At 39.9% G+C, this 18,235-nt stretch overlaps 5 protein-coding genes across 5 annotated transcripts; 1 reads left to right on the top strand and 4 right to left on the bottom strand.

Moving 5' to 3' along the window:
• Positions 1–923: 923 nt before the first annotated feature.
• On the bottom strand, positions 924–5,046 carry MELLADRAFT_115557 (uncharacterized protein; the record flags this gene model as incomplete). The annotated part of the gene is made up of 7 exons (XM_007406561.1): positions 924–2,633; positions 2,701–2,847; positions 2,936–3,091; positions 3,242–3,394; positions 4,371–4,418; positions 4,617–4,637; positions 4,675–5,046. 7 exons carry the CDS (start codon positions 5,044–5,046, stop codon positions 924–926), a joined length of 2,607 nt encoding a protein of 868 aa, XP_007406623.1.
• A 1,240-nt stretch (positions 5,047–6,286) lies between these two features.
• On the bottom strand, positions 6,287–8,211 carry MELLADRAFT_47207 (family 5 glycoside hydrolase; the record flags this gene model as incomplete). Its single annotated transcript, XM_007406560.1, has 7 exons — positions 6,287–6,738; positions 6,818–6,847; positions 6,905–6,958; positions 7,032–7,214; positions 7,283–7,618; positions 7,717–7,821; positions 7,905–8,211. 7 exons carry the CDS (start codon positions 8,154–8,156, stop codon positions 6,667–6,669), a joined length of 1,032 nt encoding a protein of 343 aa, XP_007406622.1.
• A 1,474-nt stretch (positions 8,212–9,685) lies between these two features.
• MELLADRAFT_60573 (uncharacterized protein) lies at positions 9,686–10,378 on the bottom strand (the record flags this gene model as incomplete). Its single annotated transcript, XM_007406559.1, has 1 exon — positions 9,686–10,378. One exon carries the CDS (start codon positions 10,376–10,378, stop codon positions 9,686–9,688), a length of 693 nt encoding a protein of 230 aa, XP_007406621.1.
• A 253-nt stretch (positions 10,379–10,631) lies between these two features.
• On the top strand, positions 10,632–12,013 carry MELLADRAFT_94481 (uncharacterized protein; the record flags this gene model as incomplete). The annotated part of the gene is made up of 3 exons (XM_007406357.1): positions 10,632–10,828; positions 10,911–11,270; positions 11,359–12,013. The coding sequence occupies 3 exons, from the start codon at positions 10,632–10,634 to the stop codon at positions 12,011–12,013; spliced, it is 1,212 nt and encodes a 403-aa protein (XP_007406419.1).
• Positions 12,014–12,430: 417 nt separating this feature from the next.
• MELLADRAFT_115560 (uncharacterized protein) lies at positions 12,431–17,272 on the bottom strand (the record flags this gene model as incomplete). The annotated part of the gene is made up of 11 exons (XM_007406558.1): positions 12,431–13,163; positions 13,253–13,438; positions 13,520–14,324; positions 14,407–14,435; positions 14,541–14,630; positions 14,710–15,020; positions 15,094–15,167; positions 15,246–15,327; positions 15,407–16,598; positions 16,660–16,795; positions 16,965–17,272. 11 exons carry the CDS (start codon positions 17,037–17,039, stop codon positions 13,129–13,131), a joined length of 3,015 nt encoding a protein of 1,004 aa, XP_007406620.1.
• Positions 17,273–18,235: the final 963 nt, after the last annotated feature.

Consider the following 18,235-nt stretch of genomic DNA (forward strand, 5'->3'; position numbering starts at 1 on the left):
AGTCCTCTTACCTACTAGATGTATCTTGGGATGTAATAGATTCTCAATTTACTATGAAGAACCAAGTTGTTGTTAATATTCCATCGGTTGACTGGGATCTGGCTTGACTAATCATGGCAGAAAAGAAATCCTTGTGGGCCAAGACGAAGTGGCAGCAGACATTACATCCAGTCAGCGCCACCACCTGCTGATTTAACTAAAGCCTGAGGTCGCAATACCATGAGTTAACGCACGAGCGCGAAGCTGCAGCGGAGGGTTGTGATAGTGGAGGTTGGTGATGTGGTGCAAACTTTAAATTTGAGTGTGGTAATCTCTGCCAAGTTCCAACGCAACCCTGGCTTCTTTCAGGATGCTGATCGCAGTCAGCAATGTGGATCTTGGGCGCATTGGTAAAACTTAATTTCAACAGTTCCTCTCGTGTATTGCAAAGTAACTGCCCACATTTCTCAACTGTTTATTGAACAAGATATTGCTCATAAATCTCAACTTCAAACAAACATTGAAATGTATCTTTTCAAACCTTCTGTCAATGATTCTTGCTCAACAAAACTCAGTTTGACTGTACGACTGATCTTTTCAAGTCAATTGTGTTTTTATAGTAAAGTCCAATTTATGAATATGATAATTGATCAAATTGATAAAAAAAATCTAAAGAAAAACCTTTATAAACTCTTTCAATCACAAAGAAAACCTCGAAGAAAAATTGAGAAATAATAAAAAGATTAATAAAAGGAGAAAAACAAAGAAAAATGACCCATCCGTATTGTAACTTCTACCTCAAAAAATTAGGGAAAACAACTGAAAATAATGAATATATATATATTTAAAGTAAGAAAAACACAGCTTATACATAGTAAATACTCATTATATGCAGTATATTTTTCCTTTTTTTAAAAAGACACATTTGTTTTCATCGTCTCTCTCTATTCTACAACAATCACTTTAGCTTTTTTCCTCAATGAACTAGATTCGTCATCTTCATTCACAATCACAACCTCTGAATCTTCCGATACATCTAAACTTTTTCTCTTATTAGAAACAGAGGTCGTAGGCTGAACGGTCTCAACGCTAGGAGTAGTATTAGATCTTTCATCACTCTCGTCAATCACTCCTCCAAAAAAGTCTTCATCAAGTTGTAAATTTAAATTTTCATCTCTTGTAGTTCCAGCTTGACTACTACTCAATTGATTAACACCACCATCAGCTTCTGAATTCATCTCACCTAATCGTTGCTCATTTTCTTCCTGTTCTTCTACCTTCACTTTCACTTCTGCTTCCGCTTTCAACTTCTTCTCTTCCTCTTCCATCATCTTTCTCATCTTAGCTTCCTCTTCCTCTCTTTTCAATTTCATACGTGCTTTGTTTCTCATGGTCTCAAAGTGACAAGTAGCATGATAAACTACTTGTGTCGCTGTCGCTGTCTTCTTACCAGCTGAGATTGCATTTAACCAATAGTACTCTTCTTCATCCTGATCGAATTTCGTTTCAAATCCTTCTCTACATATAGGACACGTTTTACTTGCCTCAGCTGGATCCGTAGGCCGAAGTACCATTTTTTGCTTTAGTTCCGCTGTCGTCTGTATTTGCGCGGCTTCGGCAATTTGAGCGGCCTCTTCTGATCCTGCCGCTAACTTATCGCCCTTCTTGCGTTCATGTTCAATACCAAAATCATGAGATTTCACCCAATCGGCTTCTGTGATGGCCCATGTACGTTGTTGAGCACGATTGGTCTGCTCTCGGGCGCGCCGCTGGAGACGGAAATGGGCATCAAGTTGAGCTGATGCTCGGGCTTCACCCGTGCGTCCATTCAAGAATCGTGATCCATCCTGGCGACAATACTGTGGTATTTTTCCATAAAGAACATCGGCAATGGTAGATGGATTGGCTCGATTGATCGATGATGTAGTGAGTTCAATACCAAGACTGAGTACATATTCCTGATATTCAGTGACATTGGGATCTCCACCATCGTGACTGCTAGTAGAAGGAGAAGGACTGTGTCGAGGGACAGATAATTCGGCGGACTTCTCTCGACTAGAGCCTTCGCCTTGGTCTGACGGAACAATCAAAGTAGGCTGAGGATTGAGGGAGGCAAGGGCTGCAGCCAATGAATTGCTATCAAAAAAGCTCGGCACCTCTGCTGCACTTTCCACCGCCGGTAGAAGAGGTTGATGGGAGGTAACCACACCTTGCTGGTGTGCAGCGTTTTGGAGGAAGGCCGCGAGAGGGTTGTTTGAGCCGAGTGGTTGAGATTGAGCAGAAATGAGTTGATCCGGGTTTGCTACCGCTTGAAGGAGGATGTTTGGGTTTGAGGCGAAGAGTCTAGTCAGATTTGCTAGGGAGGTAGGGTCAGTCAGATCGACCATTGCTGGCTGAAGAGCGAGCGCTGGCGGCTGCGCCAAGGCTTCAATGGGCAGTTCGTGTTGAGCGTATTGGGATGGAGCGGCTTGAATCGGCAGTTCGTGTTGAGCATATTGGGCTGGAGCGGCTTCAATCGGCAGTTCGTGTTGAGGATATTGGGATGGATCGGCTTGAAGCGGAGGTGGAGTACTGGGCTTTAGTGGCTGTAGCTGTTGTCGAATCTCTTCCACTTGATTTATTGTCAACTGTTGATTGGCAACTAATTGCTCGAGCTAATCAACAACGCATAGTGTCAGCTGACTCTTCGAGGCATAAGACGAGGAAAAGATGAAAACAAACTTGTTGCAATGTAGCCATTTGCGTCAAATTAGCTTGGTCAGTTGGATAGCTATATGCGATGCGTTCCCGCTCGGCAAGGATTCTGCGTAGATCATATAGAATGCTGGCTTTTTCAGCAGGGGTGGCAACAGCTGGCTGCTGCTTCATCTACAAATAATTAGCATGTCGAGGAAAGTGCGTATACTGTAAGCTCGGGGAAGTCTAGCCACTGTGATATGAGAAAAATGAGACCCACCCCATTGAGGAATGCTTGACTGTCTAGCATATCCCCACCGTGTCTCCACCTCCCAAAGATTCCATCCTCAATACGTCGTTGGATATCAGCTCCAAAAAGTTCGGTGCCACGGGCTGAACCAGTTCGCCATGTGCCTAGCAATTCCTCGAATTTGACCTGTGGTGCGTTATAAAGGTAGGAAATGTACCCCAGCAGATTTAAATGAGAGCAAGAGACAAAGTGGCACAATTCAGTAACAGCTCATGGAATTGAGGAGAAACTAGCTCTAGACAACATAAGTTGAAGGAAAAGGGAAATGATCTTGACCTTTGCAATACCATCAACTTCTTCTACATCACGATAGGCGCTCAGAAATAGCCTTTCCATAAACGGTTTGAATAACTCAGGGTAAGGGTGACCAAGGTTCTTGCAGATCGAGTCGATAACATAAAAAGCCACTAATCGGTGTGCTGGATGACTCTACAAAACAAAAAAGAGCAAAACAAAAAAAGAGAGAAAGGCGCAGGAAAAAACTTGGTCAATGACTCGCAACATAGATGCTCGTATTCACTGTCTCATCTTCATCATCAGTGGGGTCTCTGGTTGGATAAAGCGTCTGGTGACCGGGCTCAGTAACTTGTATAAGTAAGTATTGAGAAAAAAGGCCGCGAAAGAGTGCTTAGTGGGTCGACAGCAAGAATGGCGTTGATGAGGCAACTCGCAAACCAGCAATGAATAGGTAAGATTTGATACCAAACAAAGATCCAGACATCAGAAGAAGCCTGCTAATGATGTGACCACAAGGGCCAATAGTAGTATAGGAGGAAGATGGTCGAGAGTAGCTTGTAGTGGATGATTTGATAGAGTTGTCGAAAGAGGTCGAGGAGGGGGGGTTTGTTCAAGTTGTGCAAAAAAGGAGTGATGAAATCGAAACAAATAAAAGTGAAGTGTAAGGTAAAGAGGATTCCGATGATTCGAGAGGACCGCAGAGAAAAAGTAAACAAGAAAAAATAAAAAAAGCTGTCTAGTTTGAAAAGCAGAGAGAAAGTGAAGAGATTCTGGTCGGTAAACAGACACGAGCTCTACGATACTATTCATGATGGTCAAATCTTTTCTTCTCTTTAGCTTGAATGAGTTTCTGTGTTTTTTTCCACAAAATGAATGGTTTGCGAGTGAAGTAGCAAGGCTATGAGATGATGGCTCCAACAACTAGAGCTACATACAAATTCGAGAAGCAGCAAGCATACAACAAAGAGCAGACGACGATGTCGAATCCAACACCAGCCCGTCATCAATCAATCAAACATACGATAAGGTAACAAGTGAACAAGAAACACCCAGGAGGCGGAAGAAGCCGGAAAAGAAGACCATAGTCGGTTAAGCAAAATGGAAAACAGATATCAGCAAGGGAAGCAGTTCGTCAAAATCATATTTATGTTGAGACCGGAGGGCTTACCTGAGTGAGTTCATCATTCTCGTCACCATTTTCACAATTAACAACAATCTCAATGATTGAATGTTTTCAAGAGTCAAGACTGATACGAGAGATTCCAACAAGATGTGCAGAACGAAAAGATCGTTGGAGCACGTCCATTCAAGCTCTCATAGGAGTTTACGGTTGGCACGGCAAACAAATCGCTGGGAGTGATCGAGAGACGCTAGCCTGGCAGTTCGTTCCCACTGATCCCTAACTGACGCTTACCAACCCAATACCTAGAGACCCCTGATGATGAAAGAAAGAGAGAAGAAAATAAACTTACATCACGAATATGTTGATCAATATCTTTGACAATAAAGGGTGACATCCGATGTTGATAAACGCTAGCCAGAGTGGTCAGATCATTGATGATATACTTATTGTTGTGTCGAAGTTGTTGAAGACCAAACTGAAAGAATTGACGGAATTCGGTCACATCGTAGCCAATGGAAGGAGGTGGCATGGGTAAACCTTGCATCTGAGGCACTTCTGGATAAGCTGAAGCGGAAGGAAGTTGTTTCGGTTGAGTTTGGTAGTGAGACTGAGGTGAAGTATGATCCAATCGATTAGAATAGTGACCAGCCATAGGTTGATTGGCGGGAGGAAAGACAGGTGCGGTAACGGGGTATGAATACCCAGTCATGGCTCCGTTCATAATGTGATTGAAAATTTATTTCGAAGTTTAGATTGTAATGATATGGTAAGAGTGATCCTGAGCGATCTAAGAGGAATTGACAAGAGACTGTAAGAAAGTAAGAGTCGGTGATGATAGGGAACTTGAAGTGGTTGGTAGTTGGATTGATAAACGATATCGAAAGGTGATATGGGAAGATTGAAATATTTATTCCGGTCGATTGGGAAAAAGGAAGTTAAATGAACAAAAGCTGTCAAATTTTCAAACAAAGAGATTGAATTGTCCCACGTAGCGTTTGTATTGGTGGTAAAGGAGAAATGAAAAACTGAAAAAACTCATCGATTAAATCCAATTCAAAAAAGAAATCAATACAGAGCCTAAACTCGATTTAAGCATATTCTATACAGACCATGCACAGACACCAGTTCAGCCATTCATGTCAGAATGCCTGTATTTGTAATACGTGACCCCAATTCCAATCTGTGCCCCGGCTCGCCAAAACCCTCGAAAACCTTCAAAAACCTTCTAATTTCGTCACTCTGATCTTGAGCTTAGCTAAGGGGACTTAAAAGTTAGGGGGCTTAAGTAAGCAAACTTAACGAAAGTCCCTCGTATTCTGAGCTGTACTGGCCGCTCAAACGAGGAAGTAAGCAGCAAGCTTGTCACAATCACAGGGCACAGAGTCACGCATGATCGCACCCGACTCATTAGCATTAGTGAGGGTACAACACAGAAACAAATCCCATCCAAATAAAACACCATAGATAAGACTGATAAAATAGTAAGCATATCAATCGGACCCGTTGATAAGGATGCAGAAATGAACATCAATGGTACAGCTGATAGGAAAAGCAAAGATGTCTTTCATAGCTTTCTATTGGCATGGAACTCAAATGACCTGCATCATTAATTTCTCAAGTTTTACTCAAGTTTTACGTAGACAACCACATAAACTAGGTGCTTTCTGAGAACGATCCTACTCATATAGCTGCTGATAGCTTTGGACCGCGGCAGAGTGACTAAAGAAAAGCAGTCACCCGTTAGTCCGTGAAGATGGGGTGTGATATTCTTTGAGTCGTCTTATCTTGCATCACCGAGACAGAGAGATGCATACATTCCGACACAAAGCAGAACTTACAGTAGTAGTCACTGATACGTGAATGTATAGGACGAGGACTTGAGATCATGGCAGGGTAATCATATAGGGATAAAGAATCGCCTGTTGGAAGGTGAATGTAAAAAGTCCTCATATGAGTTATGTAATGTGGACCAGGCCCCTTACAAACAAAATCTCCAATGATAGGTTCGTACGCAGCATACAAGCTTGTGGCTATGATTGTCGACTCCTGGAGACTGAGTACAGAATCATCGTTGAAAGTCGAAAAACAAGAAGAGATACAATACGAAGGAGAATAATGCCGGATGAAGCGTGCTCAGCAAAAATGGTGATAGCTTATAAGTTTCTCACAATAGACAAGATGAATGATCAAAGGTATACATGCAGATGAACAGGTTTGCTTGGATGTATCCAAACTACTCTCGACACCTGATTGGACATAAGAGTTAGTTGGACCCAGACTATCTTCTTCAGTTTCTAGAGAATCATCACCGTAGTACTACAATCCGATATGATCATCAGATTTAAGAGCTTGAGCCAGAGGCCAGGGATCTTTTCATTGCTTCCAAGTTAATCTGATCCTTCCAATTATTTCCCTGTACAAAGAGAATAAATCAGTCAAAGTGCGTAAACCATCACAAACACTCGATATACGGGCTTAATGAGTCAACGAACCTCTTTGACAGTAATCACCAGCGTAGAATCCTAGCGATGGTATGTCGTCAGCTCCAGGATATAAAATCGAAATTACAGACGACTTACTGCTGAAAAGGGTCCACCGCCCCACAGTAGGGCTCCAATGAAGGTAGGAAATTCCTATAAACGAGTCATAACAAGAAGGCGTTATGTAAGTAATACTGTCGAGAGTTTACAAAGGAAACGTACTTACATTGTTGACTGCTTTGACAAACTTGTAGATAAAGTCGCTGCAGGATTGACTGTTGCCACCACCTGTCTCTGTAACTATTGCTTGTTGACCATCGCGTTTTAGTAAGGCAGCGACCGAAGTGATCTCATCAGGATGATATTGAGTGCATTCCTTGTGAGCCCCAGATCCATCGACATCAAGGTACTGTAGGTAAAGAAGAAACATAATCAGATCCATCTGTTTGAAAAAATAACGGAACATAGGTCACAAACTTGATGAATATCGAAAATCAAGCCAGTTTTTGTGCCATCTGGGTTCTTGACTGCCGACATCCCATTGTTATAATCATTGGCAAAGGTTGCAAAATGCATCCAGTAGTTCCCAGGCAGAAGGATAGTGTTAGATGCACCCTGCTGTCGGATTGCAGTTACAACCAGTTGAACTACTCCGATCCACGTTTTGCTGTCCACATCGTGAGGCTCGTTCATCAAGCCAAAGAACACATTGGTCTGCTCTTTGAAATGACTTGCTACTTTGCTCCACATATCTGCTAAGGATTCTGCACTTAGGTCACTCTGACCAACAATCTTTCCATCACGTCTAGCGTACTGCAATTGAATGACGTAGAAATATTCAAAGTCTGATAAGTTGTCCCTCAGATATTTGACAAAACATGTGAGAAAAAGATCAAGGACAGGTCACGCACGTTGTGGAGATCAATGATAACATGTGCTCCTAAGCCGAGAGTGTATTCCACATACTTAACCAAGAGTCCAAGATAATTTGCGTCTAGATCTCCATTGATTTGTGGCTGGAAAAATCGAATAAAAATTCAGCAAACCCACTTGTTAACGTTTCATCAGACATGAAAGCCTTGCTTCAGATCATATTCACCTGAATGTATTGCCAACCGAAGGGAATACGGATGACGTTCATCCCAACACTGACGAAATGTTGAATTTGATCAAATTCTGGTGAATTGTAGTTTCCGATTGACGTTCCATTGATGTCAATGCCAAACTCTAGTCCTGCAACATTGACTCCATTTAAACGTGGTACGGAGGCTGCCCCCCAGATAGACCGACAGCTGGCAGCAAAGAAGAGGAAAATCGCCAACTTGGTAGTCATCTGCACATTAACAATCATGATCAAGGTGAGTTTTGTACGTTGAGTAAACTGTTAAGATGTCTGGACGCAAATGAAGGATAATGAAAGCGGAGGGCAAAAGGGAGAATGAAGTTGAGAAAAACCAGCTTTTAAAGACTTCATTTGGTCATAAGGAAATTTGGTTTGTAGTGCTTTGGGGTGTCCAGACAAAGCTGTTACGGTGAGATATCCATGTAGCAATTTATAGATTTAATATCATGCGTGGGAGGATGTCTGTCACACCGGGCTCGCTGAAGTTTGAACACCGATGCGCTGAGCCTGGATGTCGTCCCCCCGCTGTCGTAGAATTACTTATGTCAGTTTTGTAAATTTGAACAACTGCACAGGTCATCTCCCGACGTTCTCTCATCATTTCAAACACAATTACTCATGATGTGAAATTTAACAAAGACCACTGGACCAGGCTCAGTTTCCTGGATTTCAATTTTTGTTATAAGTATTGCTATTTTTAGTGTTTTGTCGAGAAATGATACTTCTTTTTGAGGATTTTTCATGTTTGCATGTTGAAATTCGAAAGATGATTAATTTTTCACTTTGATCGTGCGCAGTCCCATCAAAGACAAAAATAGTTCTTCATCGTCGTACGGTGTACCTCACACACTTTCTGTGAGGCTCAACGTCATCTACACAGCCGACGATATATGAAGTAGGTCAATGGATGTCCTTACGAATAATCTCACATGAGGCTCACGCTCACTTAAAGATCAAAGAATGTTTAAACAGGCCACCATCACAATTGACTATCTTCAATTATTTACCAAGATCAGACAAATGATCAAGATTGATTGATCTTGTGCATATATTTTGACCATTCCTGAAATTATTCCTAAACTAAACAAATCATTTCATTGGCCAAGGTTGTGATAACAGCTTATAATATACGTAGTGAGTGATAAAGGAAAGTCATTTTATGGTCACATTGGTAAGTTGCGATATAAAGGGTATTGATAAATTACACAAAAGAACTCTCTAGACCATGAACCGAGTACATGTTTGCAATTGTCAATCCAAAATAGTCATTAGAAAGTTTATAGAGTTTTTGCAGATCACGTGATCAATCGAAGGTATTGAAAAGATATGAAAACAAATAAGATACATAAATGGAAATTGCAGTAAAAAAGAAAAGATGACACTTTGCTAGAAAAAAACAAAGTATCACAGTAATGATGATAAGAATAACGAAGCACATCTTCATTATATAAAGTGATTCTTCATGATGCGTTTGTTAAGATCTTCATTTTTCAGTTTTTGATTTTTTTGACTTTTTGGATGACTTCTTTTCATTTGACTGATTTTTGTTCGTACTACTATTAGGGAACAATTGAGATGCAAGACTTGGTTGAGAAGTTTTAAGTGAGATGATTAAATCGATTTCAATTGATGCTTGCATTCGAGTTTGATAAATCAAATCTTGATCATCTTGATTCTATAATCGAGCCAGATTTTCAAAAACCATCAGTACAAAAAGATCATCAATTTGTTTAAATTCAAAAATTTCAAAACTGACATCAACCAAAGAGAATGATGTGATTGAATTGGAATTGACTAACTTCTGTTTCAGGTTGAATCTCATCCCCTACAACCACGGTACCCGTCTTTACTTTTTTAACCAAAGAACATCCATCACTCAATTTCAAATTATGTTCAATAGCCATTGCAAGAGACAAAGCCATCGAAATAGCCGATCCCATAGCCAAAAGTTTAATCTGACCATTCTTTCTAGATTGAAAGTGTTGAATAGCGTTTTTTAAATAAACACTAAATGAGATTCGTCGAGTGATAGCTAAGACAAGATCAGGTACTACGTAATTCGGTTCAACTCGACTAGATGGCATTCCTCCCATTCGATGACCACTCATCATGATTTTTGGAGGTCTTTTTTTGACTAGATCGGCATTTTGAGATAATTGACCAAGTTTATGTATCACACCTAAATGATGACCACGTTTTCGTTTCTTGTCAGATTTTTTGGATTTTTCATTACTAGTAGATATACTTTGAATGTTTGTAGATTCTTCATTTTGAGTTTTTTCAGGAGAAGGAAGTTGTGCATTTTGAGATTTTCTAGGTAATTTGAGTTGAGAGATTATATCTTTGATGGCTAAATCTACATCCGAAGTGATTTGAAGTAATGTTTGAGATGGATGAGTATGAGTTGATTCGATTTGATTGTTAACTTTAGAACTTGTGCTACAATCCATGATGGTCTTTATAGTGCGTTGAGAGTTAACAAGCAAATCAAAAACCACACTCAACATCAGACTCACTCGGACCGTAACAAACCCCGAGTGAAAGTGACCCGCGCCTGAAGGAAGTTGTGAACCCGTTGAGCGCGACTTTCTTCGATCGGGTATCTGGCTCTCAACGATTCTCGTGGTCTCACTGTCTTCAACTTGGCCAACTTCTTTCTCAACTTCAACTCCAGAATCAATCTCATTCTCAGTTCGAAAAAAAATGACAGAAAGGTTAACTGCAAGAGACCGAATGACATGGGATAACTTATTAGATCTAGAACCCATCGACATCTCTCGTCAAGCAAAAAGTCTCTTTCAAAAAGCTCAAAGTAAATTATCAGTAGGATCGGGTCATCAGATCACTGGAATCAGTGGTAATGATCGTGCATTAGCTTGCTTATCTCTCTTGCTAGTCAAGTAAGTTGATATCTTTTTAAGACATTGTGTTAATCGATTGGAGTCTTTTTTTACTGATTCACTTGGTATACTATAAACGTAGGTCTAGATTATCACCTACAGAGAAAAAAGAAATCGAAACAGCTCTTCAACGTAGATCAGGAGTAGCACCTAAGATCTTTTCAAATGCTGCTAAACAACTTTCAAACATATTAATACCTACTATGACCATCACCAATGAAAGAACTCGTAAAAGACGTGAACCAATAGAAGAATCATCAAATGAATCACATGATCATTTAGATTGGGGTACTTTATTAGATGATGAAGCTGAAGAAATTGTTAAGAAATCAAAAAAACTTTTCAAACAAATCAATTCGATCTTACAAGCTGGCGATCATCGGATTGTAGGTTTGAATGGAAACAGACGTGCGACGGCTTGTTTATCACTCTACTTTGCCAAGTCAGTCTCAAAAAAACATTTCAAAAAGTCTACTTTTTGGTTTACTCTTGCTGCAGATGATCTGATCATCAATGACGCGTCTTTTTAGGTCTAACAAACAGAATGATTCGTCTGGTGAACTTGAGAAACAACTTTACCGACTCTCAGGTGTGACTTCCAGGATCTTCTCACAGGCCATTCAACAACTCAAAGAAATCTTAAGGCTTTCACCTTCTTCGCCCACCAAACAAACTTTAACATCGGATCCGAACTTAACAAGTACTACTTCACCCAGTGGAAGTATGGGAAAACGAAAGCGAGAAATGACGGATGGTGGACGGACTGAAGCTTTAGAAGGACTCATGAAATCACCTACCAAACGTACTCATCTAGATTCCACCATCACCTCCGAAACCGATTCGATCTTTTCACCCACGACTTCTAAACGTCTTCAACCAGGTCTATTTCCAACCTCACAACCTCATCCAAAACGATCCCAACCTTCTTCACCACTTAAACCCAATCGACATCGAACCATCGAAAAGACTCCATTGAATTTACCAACAAGACAAGCTCCAATCAAACCGATGTGTATCTTTGAATCTAGACTGATCTTTAATCCTGATCATCGTACAAGTCAATCTGATCAAATCTCATTTGATGATTGGAATTGGAAATCTAATTTAGTGGAGTTAGATTGGAATGAATCAGATTTGATTAAATGGGAAAAATGGATTCAAAAATCGATTGTAACCACTAGATAGGCTACCTTTACTTTACTCCTTTTATCTTGTTATCTTTAATTATTCTTCAGAGTTGCTTTGTTTGTACACTTTGCTCAGATGAATCCCTTCCGGTGTTTGTATTTCATGTATCTTTTTTATTGGACCACGGTAAAACACCCCTTCAAGACTTCATAATCTTCTTTACCGTGATTGTATTCATAGAACTTGTGTCTGTCTATATGGACTGAGCCAACGTGATGGATGGAAAGCTCGTCTTTTGTGTACATACGATATGATAACATTCTCATTCAATAAGCTTCCCGCACAGCTTATATCATTTCATAGTCTGGGAAGAATCTTAGCGGCTTCAAAGTATAAAGTGGAATCAACTTGAAGCAAAGAATCATTATAATTCTTTCGGTTCTTTCTATGATCCTACAAATTCTTTATTAATTTGAAGTCATCACAATCAAAGACTCAGATAAATTGTCTTTTTTTGAAACTTTTCAAAAAGAACAACTTCCAAAATTGTGTGTAAATTAAATATATAATAATTGTGTAAATGAACCAAAAAAAAACAATAGCATAGATCAGATTACTATAAAATTACAATTCAAACTCCTATTGGAGTGTTTTTTAATGAGAAGATACCCCAAACCAAAGTAAAATCAATCAATCAAAAAAAAAACTATGTCCATATTCTTTTCAACATCTGCATTAACCAACTTTAAAGTATTTTTTCTAGATTTTCTTTTTATATATTAGGAAAGTGAAGAAGAAGAAGGAAGGAAAGGTAGAAATCGACTTTTTATACAAAAAAAAGAAACAGGATGAAATGAAATCAAAATTATATATGTAAGAAAAAAATCATAAAACATATCATGAAGATCTTACAAACATTTTTTGTGCAAGGAAATTAAAAAAAAATCGAAAGTCAAATGATAAGGGATGGAAAACCATTATTAAGAGAGATTCTTTTTTTTGGTAGGTCATTAGATTACCTTTATTTGTATTTTTCAGTGGAAGATTTAAAAAGATCCGAAAGATCGATTTTTTTCATTCAAGAGATCTTCATATTTGGAAACCCCTTTTGAGATTTTATAAAATGCGAATCCCTTTGAGATCCGATCAAGAACGTATGTTTTTAGAGTTAATCATCCTAAAAACCTATGCAAAGTAGCTTTCAAAACTGATCAAGAGAATCTCAATGTCAATTGAAGAGATCTTTAAAAAATCAATCCGAAAAAAAGGAAAAAAAAATCCGCAAAGAAAGCTGACCAGTGACTTGCAAAGGTTTAGGTAAAAACCCATCCATTCCACTCTCCATACAAGTTGTTTGATCAGATTCAGATACATTAGCTGTCAAGGCGATGATCGGTAATCGATTTACACCTTCTTTTGCTTTGGTTTCGTAGTCTCTGATCATTCTCGTCGCTTCTGGTCCATCTACACCTGGCATCTGACCTACATATATGATCATCATCAGGCATGATCTATTTCAGCTCTCCATCTCTTGGTTTCTGAGATAATGAAATGGAAACTTACAATCCATCAATACCAAGTCACAATCACTATGACAAGCCTTTTGAACAGCTTCAAGTCCATTGTAAGCCACTTGCACCTCATATCCAATCTTCTCCAATACCCTTCTTCCTAATTCGACATTCATTCCATTATCATCTACCAACAAGATTTTCTTTTTGGTCTCAATTTCTTCTTCATTCTCTAAATCTTGTTTTTGAGATTTTTCTTCAATTTCAGACTCTGCCATCTCTTCTAAATCTTCATTACTATTAACCGTGACAATAGTACCAACCGATTCACGACGATCAATTAATGGCCAACTATCTGGTCTACTACTAATCTCATGTGCGTATTTCTCAGGTTGTGATAATAGATTAAAGATTAAATGAGGAATGATCCCATGTCGACTTAATTCAATCACTTTTCCAGAAAGTCCTTCTCCAATTTCATTTCTAGATTTACCAAGAGCGCAAGAAGAAGAAGTGACGACCACTACCTTTGAATCTTCACTTTCAACTTTGGTCAATGTTTGGAGTTCAGTCGAGTCCCGTACACTTCCCAAGTCAGTCCAGACCATGTCGATTTCAGAGTCGTTCAATGATCCTTTGGGTGTGGAGTGATACTCGACAGGAAGATGTCCATCACGACGCAGTAGATTAGAAAGTGCAGATTCCGTTCGAGGTTCTTGATAAGCTACGCAGATTCGCTTGCCTAACTCAGTAGGTGATCGAAGAGGTGGACTTGAAGGTCGTCCGAGCGGAAGAGTAACAACAAAGGTCGTACCCTCACCCTCGATCGAATCCACCTCAATCTTACCGTCCAGACGCTTTGGAATCAAGTAACAGGTTATATCAGTATGAGATCAATCTTCGAATCACATGAAGCCCGATCAAATGGTATGCACTTACCTGAACGAGCTGTTTGCAAATACTGAGACCTAATGATCACCAAATAGATGACACCAGTTTAGGCATATTTCTCAGATTAGTTTTTGATTTTCCACTGCGATCAAGTTTGAAACAAATATTCTAAATTAGCTCACCTAGTCCTGTACCTTGATGAGGTCTTGTCGTACTACTATCTGCCTGACGATAAGGTTCAAACAAGTCTTTCCTAAAGCTTCGAGGAATTCCTAGATCCCAAAGAGATCTGATAAGCACAATAATCTATACATTAGGCCTTCAGACTGGACAATCAAAAGCTTCACTTACCAATCCCAGTATCTTGAACCTTGATGACCAATTCCTCCGGTTCATTCATATCTAAGCTGATCAAGATGAATCCTTTCTCGGTGAATTTGAGAGCATTACTCAAGAGGTTCATACAGATCCGTAATACGAATGTCTCATCTACCAAGGCCGTCTCAGGGACGATAGCAGAGACATGAACGATTAGATCAACTGATCTAGCTCGTACTGATCTACCTTTATCTTCAGTCATTCTGCCGATTCCTTCTACCATCGCTCGTAAGTTCATACAAACGGGTTTAGCATTTGATTCTTCATTATTTCGTTCAAGTTTACTGTATAAATCAAGAAATATGATTAATTTCGTATATGAAGAGATTCATTTAAAAATAAAACTTCAAAACCAACGAGAAATCTAAGACGTTGGCGATGATCAATTGCATATTCGCGCATGCTTGTTGCATGTTGGCCAAATACAATTTCTGAAAAGGGATGAGATATATGCTCGTGATGAGCACTTCATGTAAATTGGCAGTTGATCAGATAAGCAGAAAACCGACCTGCTCGTCATTCAGATCTGTCCTTCCTAATAAATCGGCGTAACCAGTGACAGAAAAAAGTGGAGTCCTAAGCTCATGAGATCTATGAAATACGAAAAAAAAATCCTTCAACGTTCAGTACAAGATTTCCAACCCCATAGAAATGAAGAAAAAAAACAAACGCGACCGAAATAAAGTTTTGTTTCAAGTCTGCGGCACCTTCGGCCGCCAATTTTTGAGCTTTGACTTTCCAAAGTCGTCGTTTTGTGAAAATCAATTCTGCCAATCGGTTTCTTGATAAAGAAGCTGTGTGAGCCAAGAGTCCGATGGAGAGTAAACAAGTACAAACCGCTAAGCCCGTGATAAAGAATGGGATCTCATCCCTAAATCCACTGATAGGAGTCTTGAGATCAGGAGGAGCAGCTGTGAGATAAGTAGCTCCCAAGGCAGAAACATAATGAAAACCAAAGGCACCAAGTGATGTTAAGGTTGCAAAGAGTAGTTGACGGGAAAGGTGAAAGTCCATTTGATCAATGGTAATGCAACCTAACCAGCTTACTACTAATACCAGTGAACAAGACAGTGCAATGTAGACCGGATTCCAAATCACTCGACCTTCTGGAATATTCATAGCCTTCATACCTATATGATGCATCAGCGCAATTGCGCTCCCCCAAATTAAAGCCTTTAGCCCATGTACCACACTCGCTCCTTCCCTCACTTCCCTTCCTAACCTAAAGAGAATATGGGGATTATGCCGAGCAGACGAGAGGTGACGATGTTCGTGGTAAGATCGAGCCTCAAGCTTCTCTCCTGTCTCATCTTCATCTTCTTCCTCCAGAACATCGTGATCAACACCAGTCCCCCAACCTAGATTATAACTTCGAAGATCAGAAGGAGAGTCCGATGAGGTGTTTATGGGCACATAACTTCTCTCAGTGTACTTGTTTGAGCTGGGAGATAAGGTGCGCGGTGAGCATCGTAGGTCTTTGGCTGGAAGTAAGGGAGATGAAGACCTGCTTGAAAGCGATGAGCAAATGCCTTGTCCTGATTCCAACAAAAACTCGCTATCAAGCTCCACTTCCTCAGATCTACCAGGGAAGCTCGTGCGACGGCGAAGACGATTGAAGAAAGCAAAAGGAGAAGACCGATCAAGCGGAGGCGGTAAGGCAGTAGGTGAAGGTGATAATGGTCGATTTGAGATGAAGGGATGGCGAAAAGGTGAGCGCGCAGAACTGATGAGTGCGGCAAAGGTGAAAAAGGTAGCTACGAGAGCAGAGAGAGTAGTGTAGACAGGATGAAAGGACACGTCAATGCCCTCAAAAGTTTGAGATAACATGGCAAGGAAGTGTAGGGACCAAATGCTGATTGAGCCTGTAAATGATGAAGCCATCAGCTAGTGGATTCTCTGAGAAGAGGGTGTATAGCATCTCACCGTAGGTAATTGAAGCTAATGCCATCCACAGACACCACTGTGTACCACTTCTGAGTAGCAAGGTGTTGGCATGTGCAATGATCGCAGATGAAGTGTATGCTCCTATCCAACTAATCGCATAGGACACAACTACTAGCTAAGAGTTGTGGTTTATTATGATTATATCGGTGGATGTCGATTGATTGGTTGATGATGGTAAACGTTAAAGAAAAGAAAAGCAAATGGGGGCGAATTGATATTTTCGATTTGAGTTTCAGGATGGATGAATGGATGAATGGATGGATGAAACTTGGGAAAACACTAACGCGCCAAGACCAATCAGGTGTTAAGATCCTTTCACCTGGTAAGCGATCCAGAGTGGTTGAAAATGTGATCAACATGTCTCCTTATTTTGAAATCAGGATATGTATTCTCCTTGGTTGATGTTCTGTAGTTCCACCTCAAAAAGGCAAATGAGTTAGAAAATAAACAAAATACAGCGATGACTACTTGTAAATTGAATGAAGGAATTTGATGATCAAGCGAGACTGTAAATTGTCAACGCTAAAGGAGGTAATTCAAGTTAGAGTCAAAGTCAAGCCGAATAACAATTTAAGTTTGTGATGTGAAGATGACCGGCTGAATGTTCCGAGATGAAAGTGAGACAAAAAACTAAGAGAAAGAAAGAAGGAGAGAAGAAGTATTAACAAGTTTTTCTGAGACTCATCCAAACTGTGAAGTGTGAGCACGGTTCTAAGGAAGATACCAAGAGGAAGAAGACGAGATAATGTGACTTGATCGATCGCTTTTAAGGCACCACAACTTACAACACAGACCGAAGAGGAGGTCTAGACTTGAAAACGATAATAAATAAATAATGAATGATGGAAATTCAAAAATCAGATTGTATGGATCGATTGACGAATAGTCAGATTCAGAGTCAGAGTCAAAGTAAGAGTCAAACCAAGTGGGTGGTTTTAAACAAAGACATACTAGATAGGATTGTAGTGTACATAGTTAAGAGAGAGAAAAGTAGGAAAGGAGAGAAAGTGGTTTGATCGACCATGGATGAGTCTGAAGATTACACCCAAGTACATACATCTCAATCCTCATTAGATGGTAACTCCTCTGGCAACTTCATACATACTATGCCGGCTTGACTTCAATTCACCATTCACCATTCACCACACCCTACTTTAATCAGATCCTAGGATGAAAATCACAATTACAAAACACAGTAAACTCGCCACCCAAGGACATACAACATCAATCAATCCAATCAATACTAGCTTGATCCTTTGCCGAGAGAATTGATGAGATTCATTAGAACTTATTCCTTCATCCCTCAAATACAAATCGTGGTGTGGGCAATATGCAGACTGACGATAACAAGATGCAATAGCACTCAATTGAGTTGGCCAAGGACTATCAAGTTGAGATCAATATCAAAAAGTAGGAATCAAGATATATATACTAACTTGCTATTCATCCACCTGGTGACCTTGTCAACTAATACCAAACTGATCACTTCAGCATAAATTAATCAGATCAGACTAAAGTGACAGATGAGAAGTGGGATCAACCTACCCCAAAGTTA

This window comes from Melampsora larici-populina, assembly GCF_000204055.1.
Source record: "Melampsora larici-populina 98AG31 unplaced genomic scaffold MELLAscaffold_6, whole genome shotgun sequence".
NCBI classification, from domain to species: Eukaryota; Fungi; Basidiomycota; class Pucciniomycetes; order Pucciniales; family Melampsoraceae; genus Melampsora; species Melampsora laricis-populina.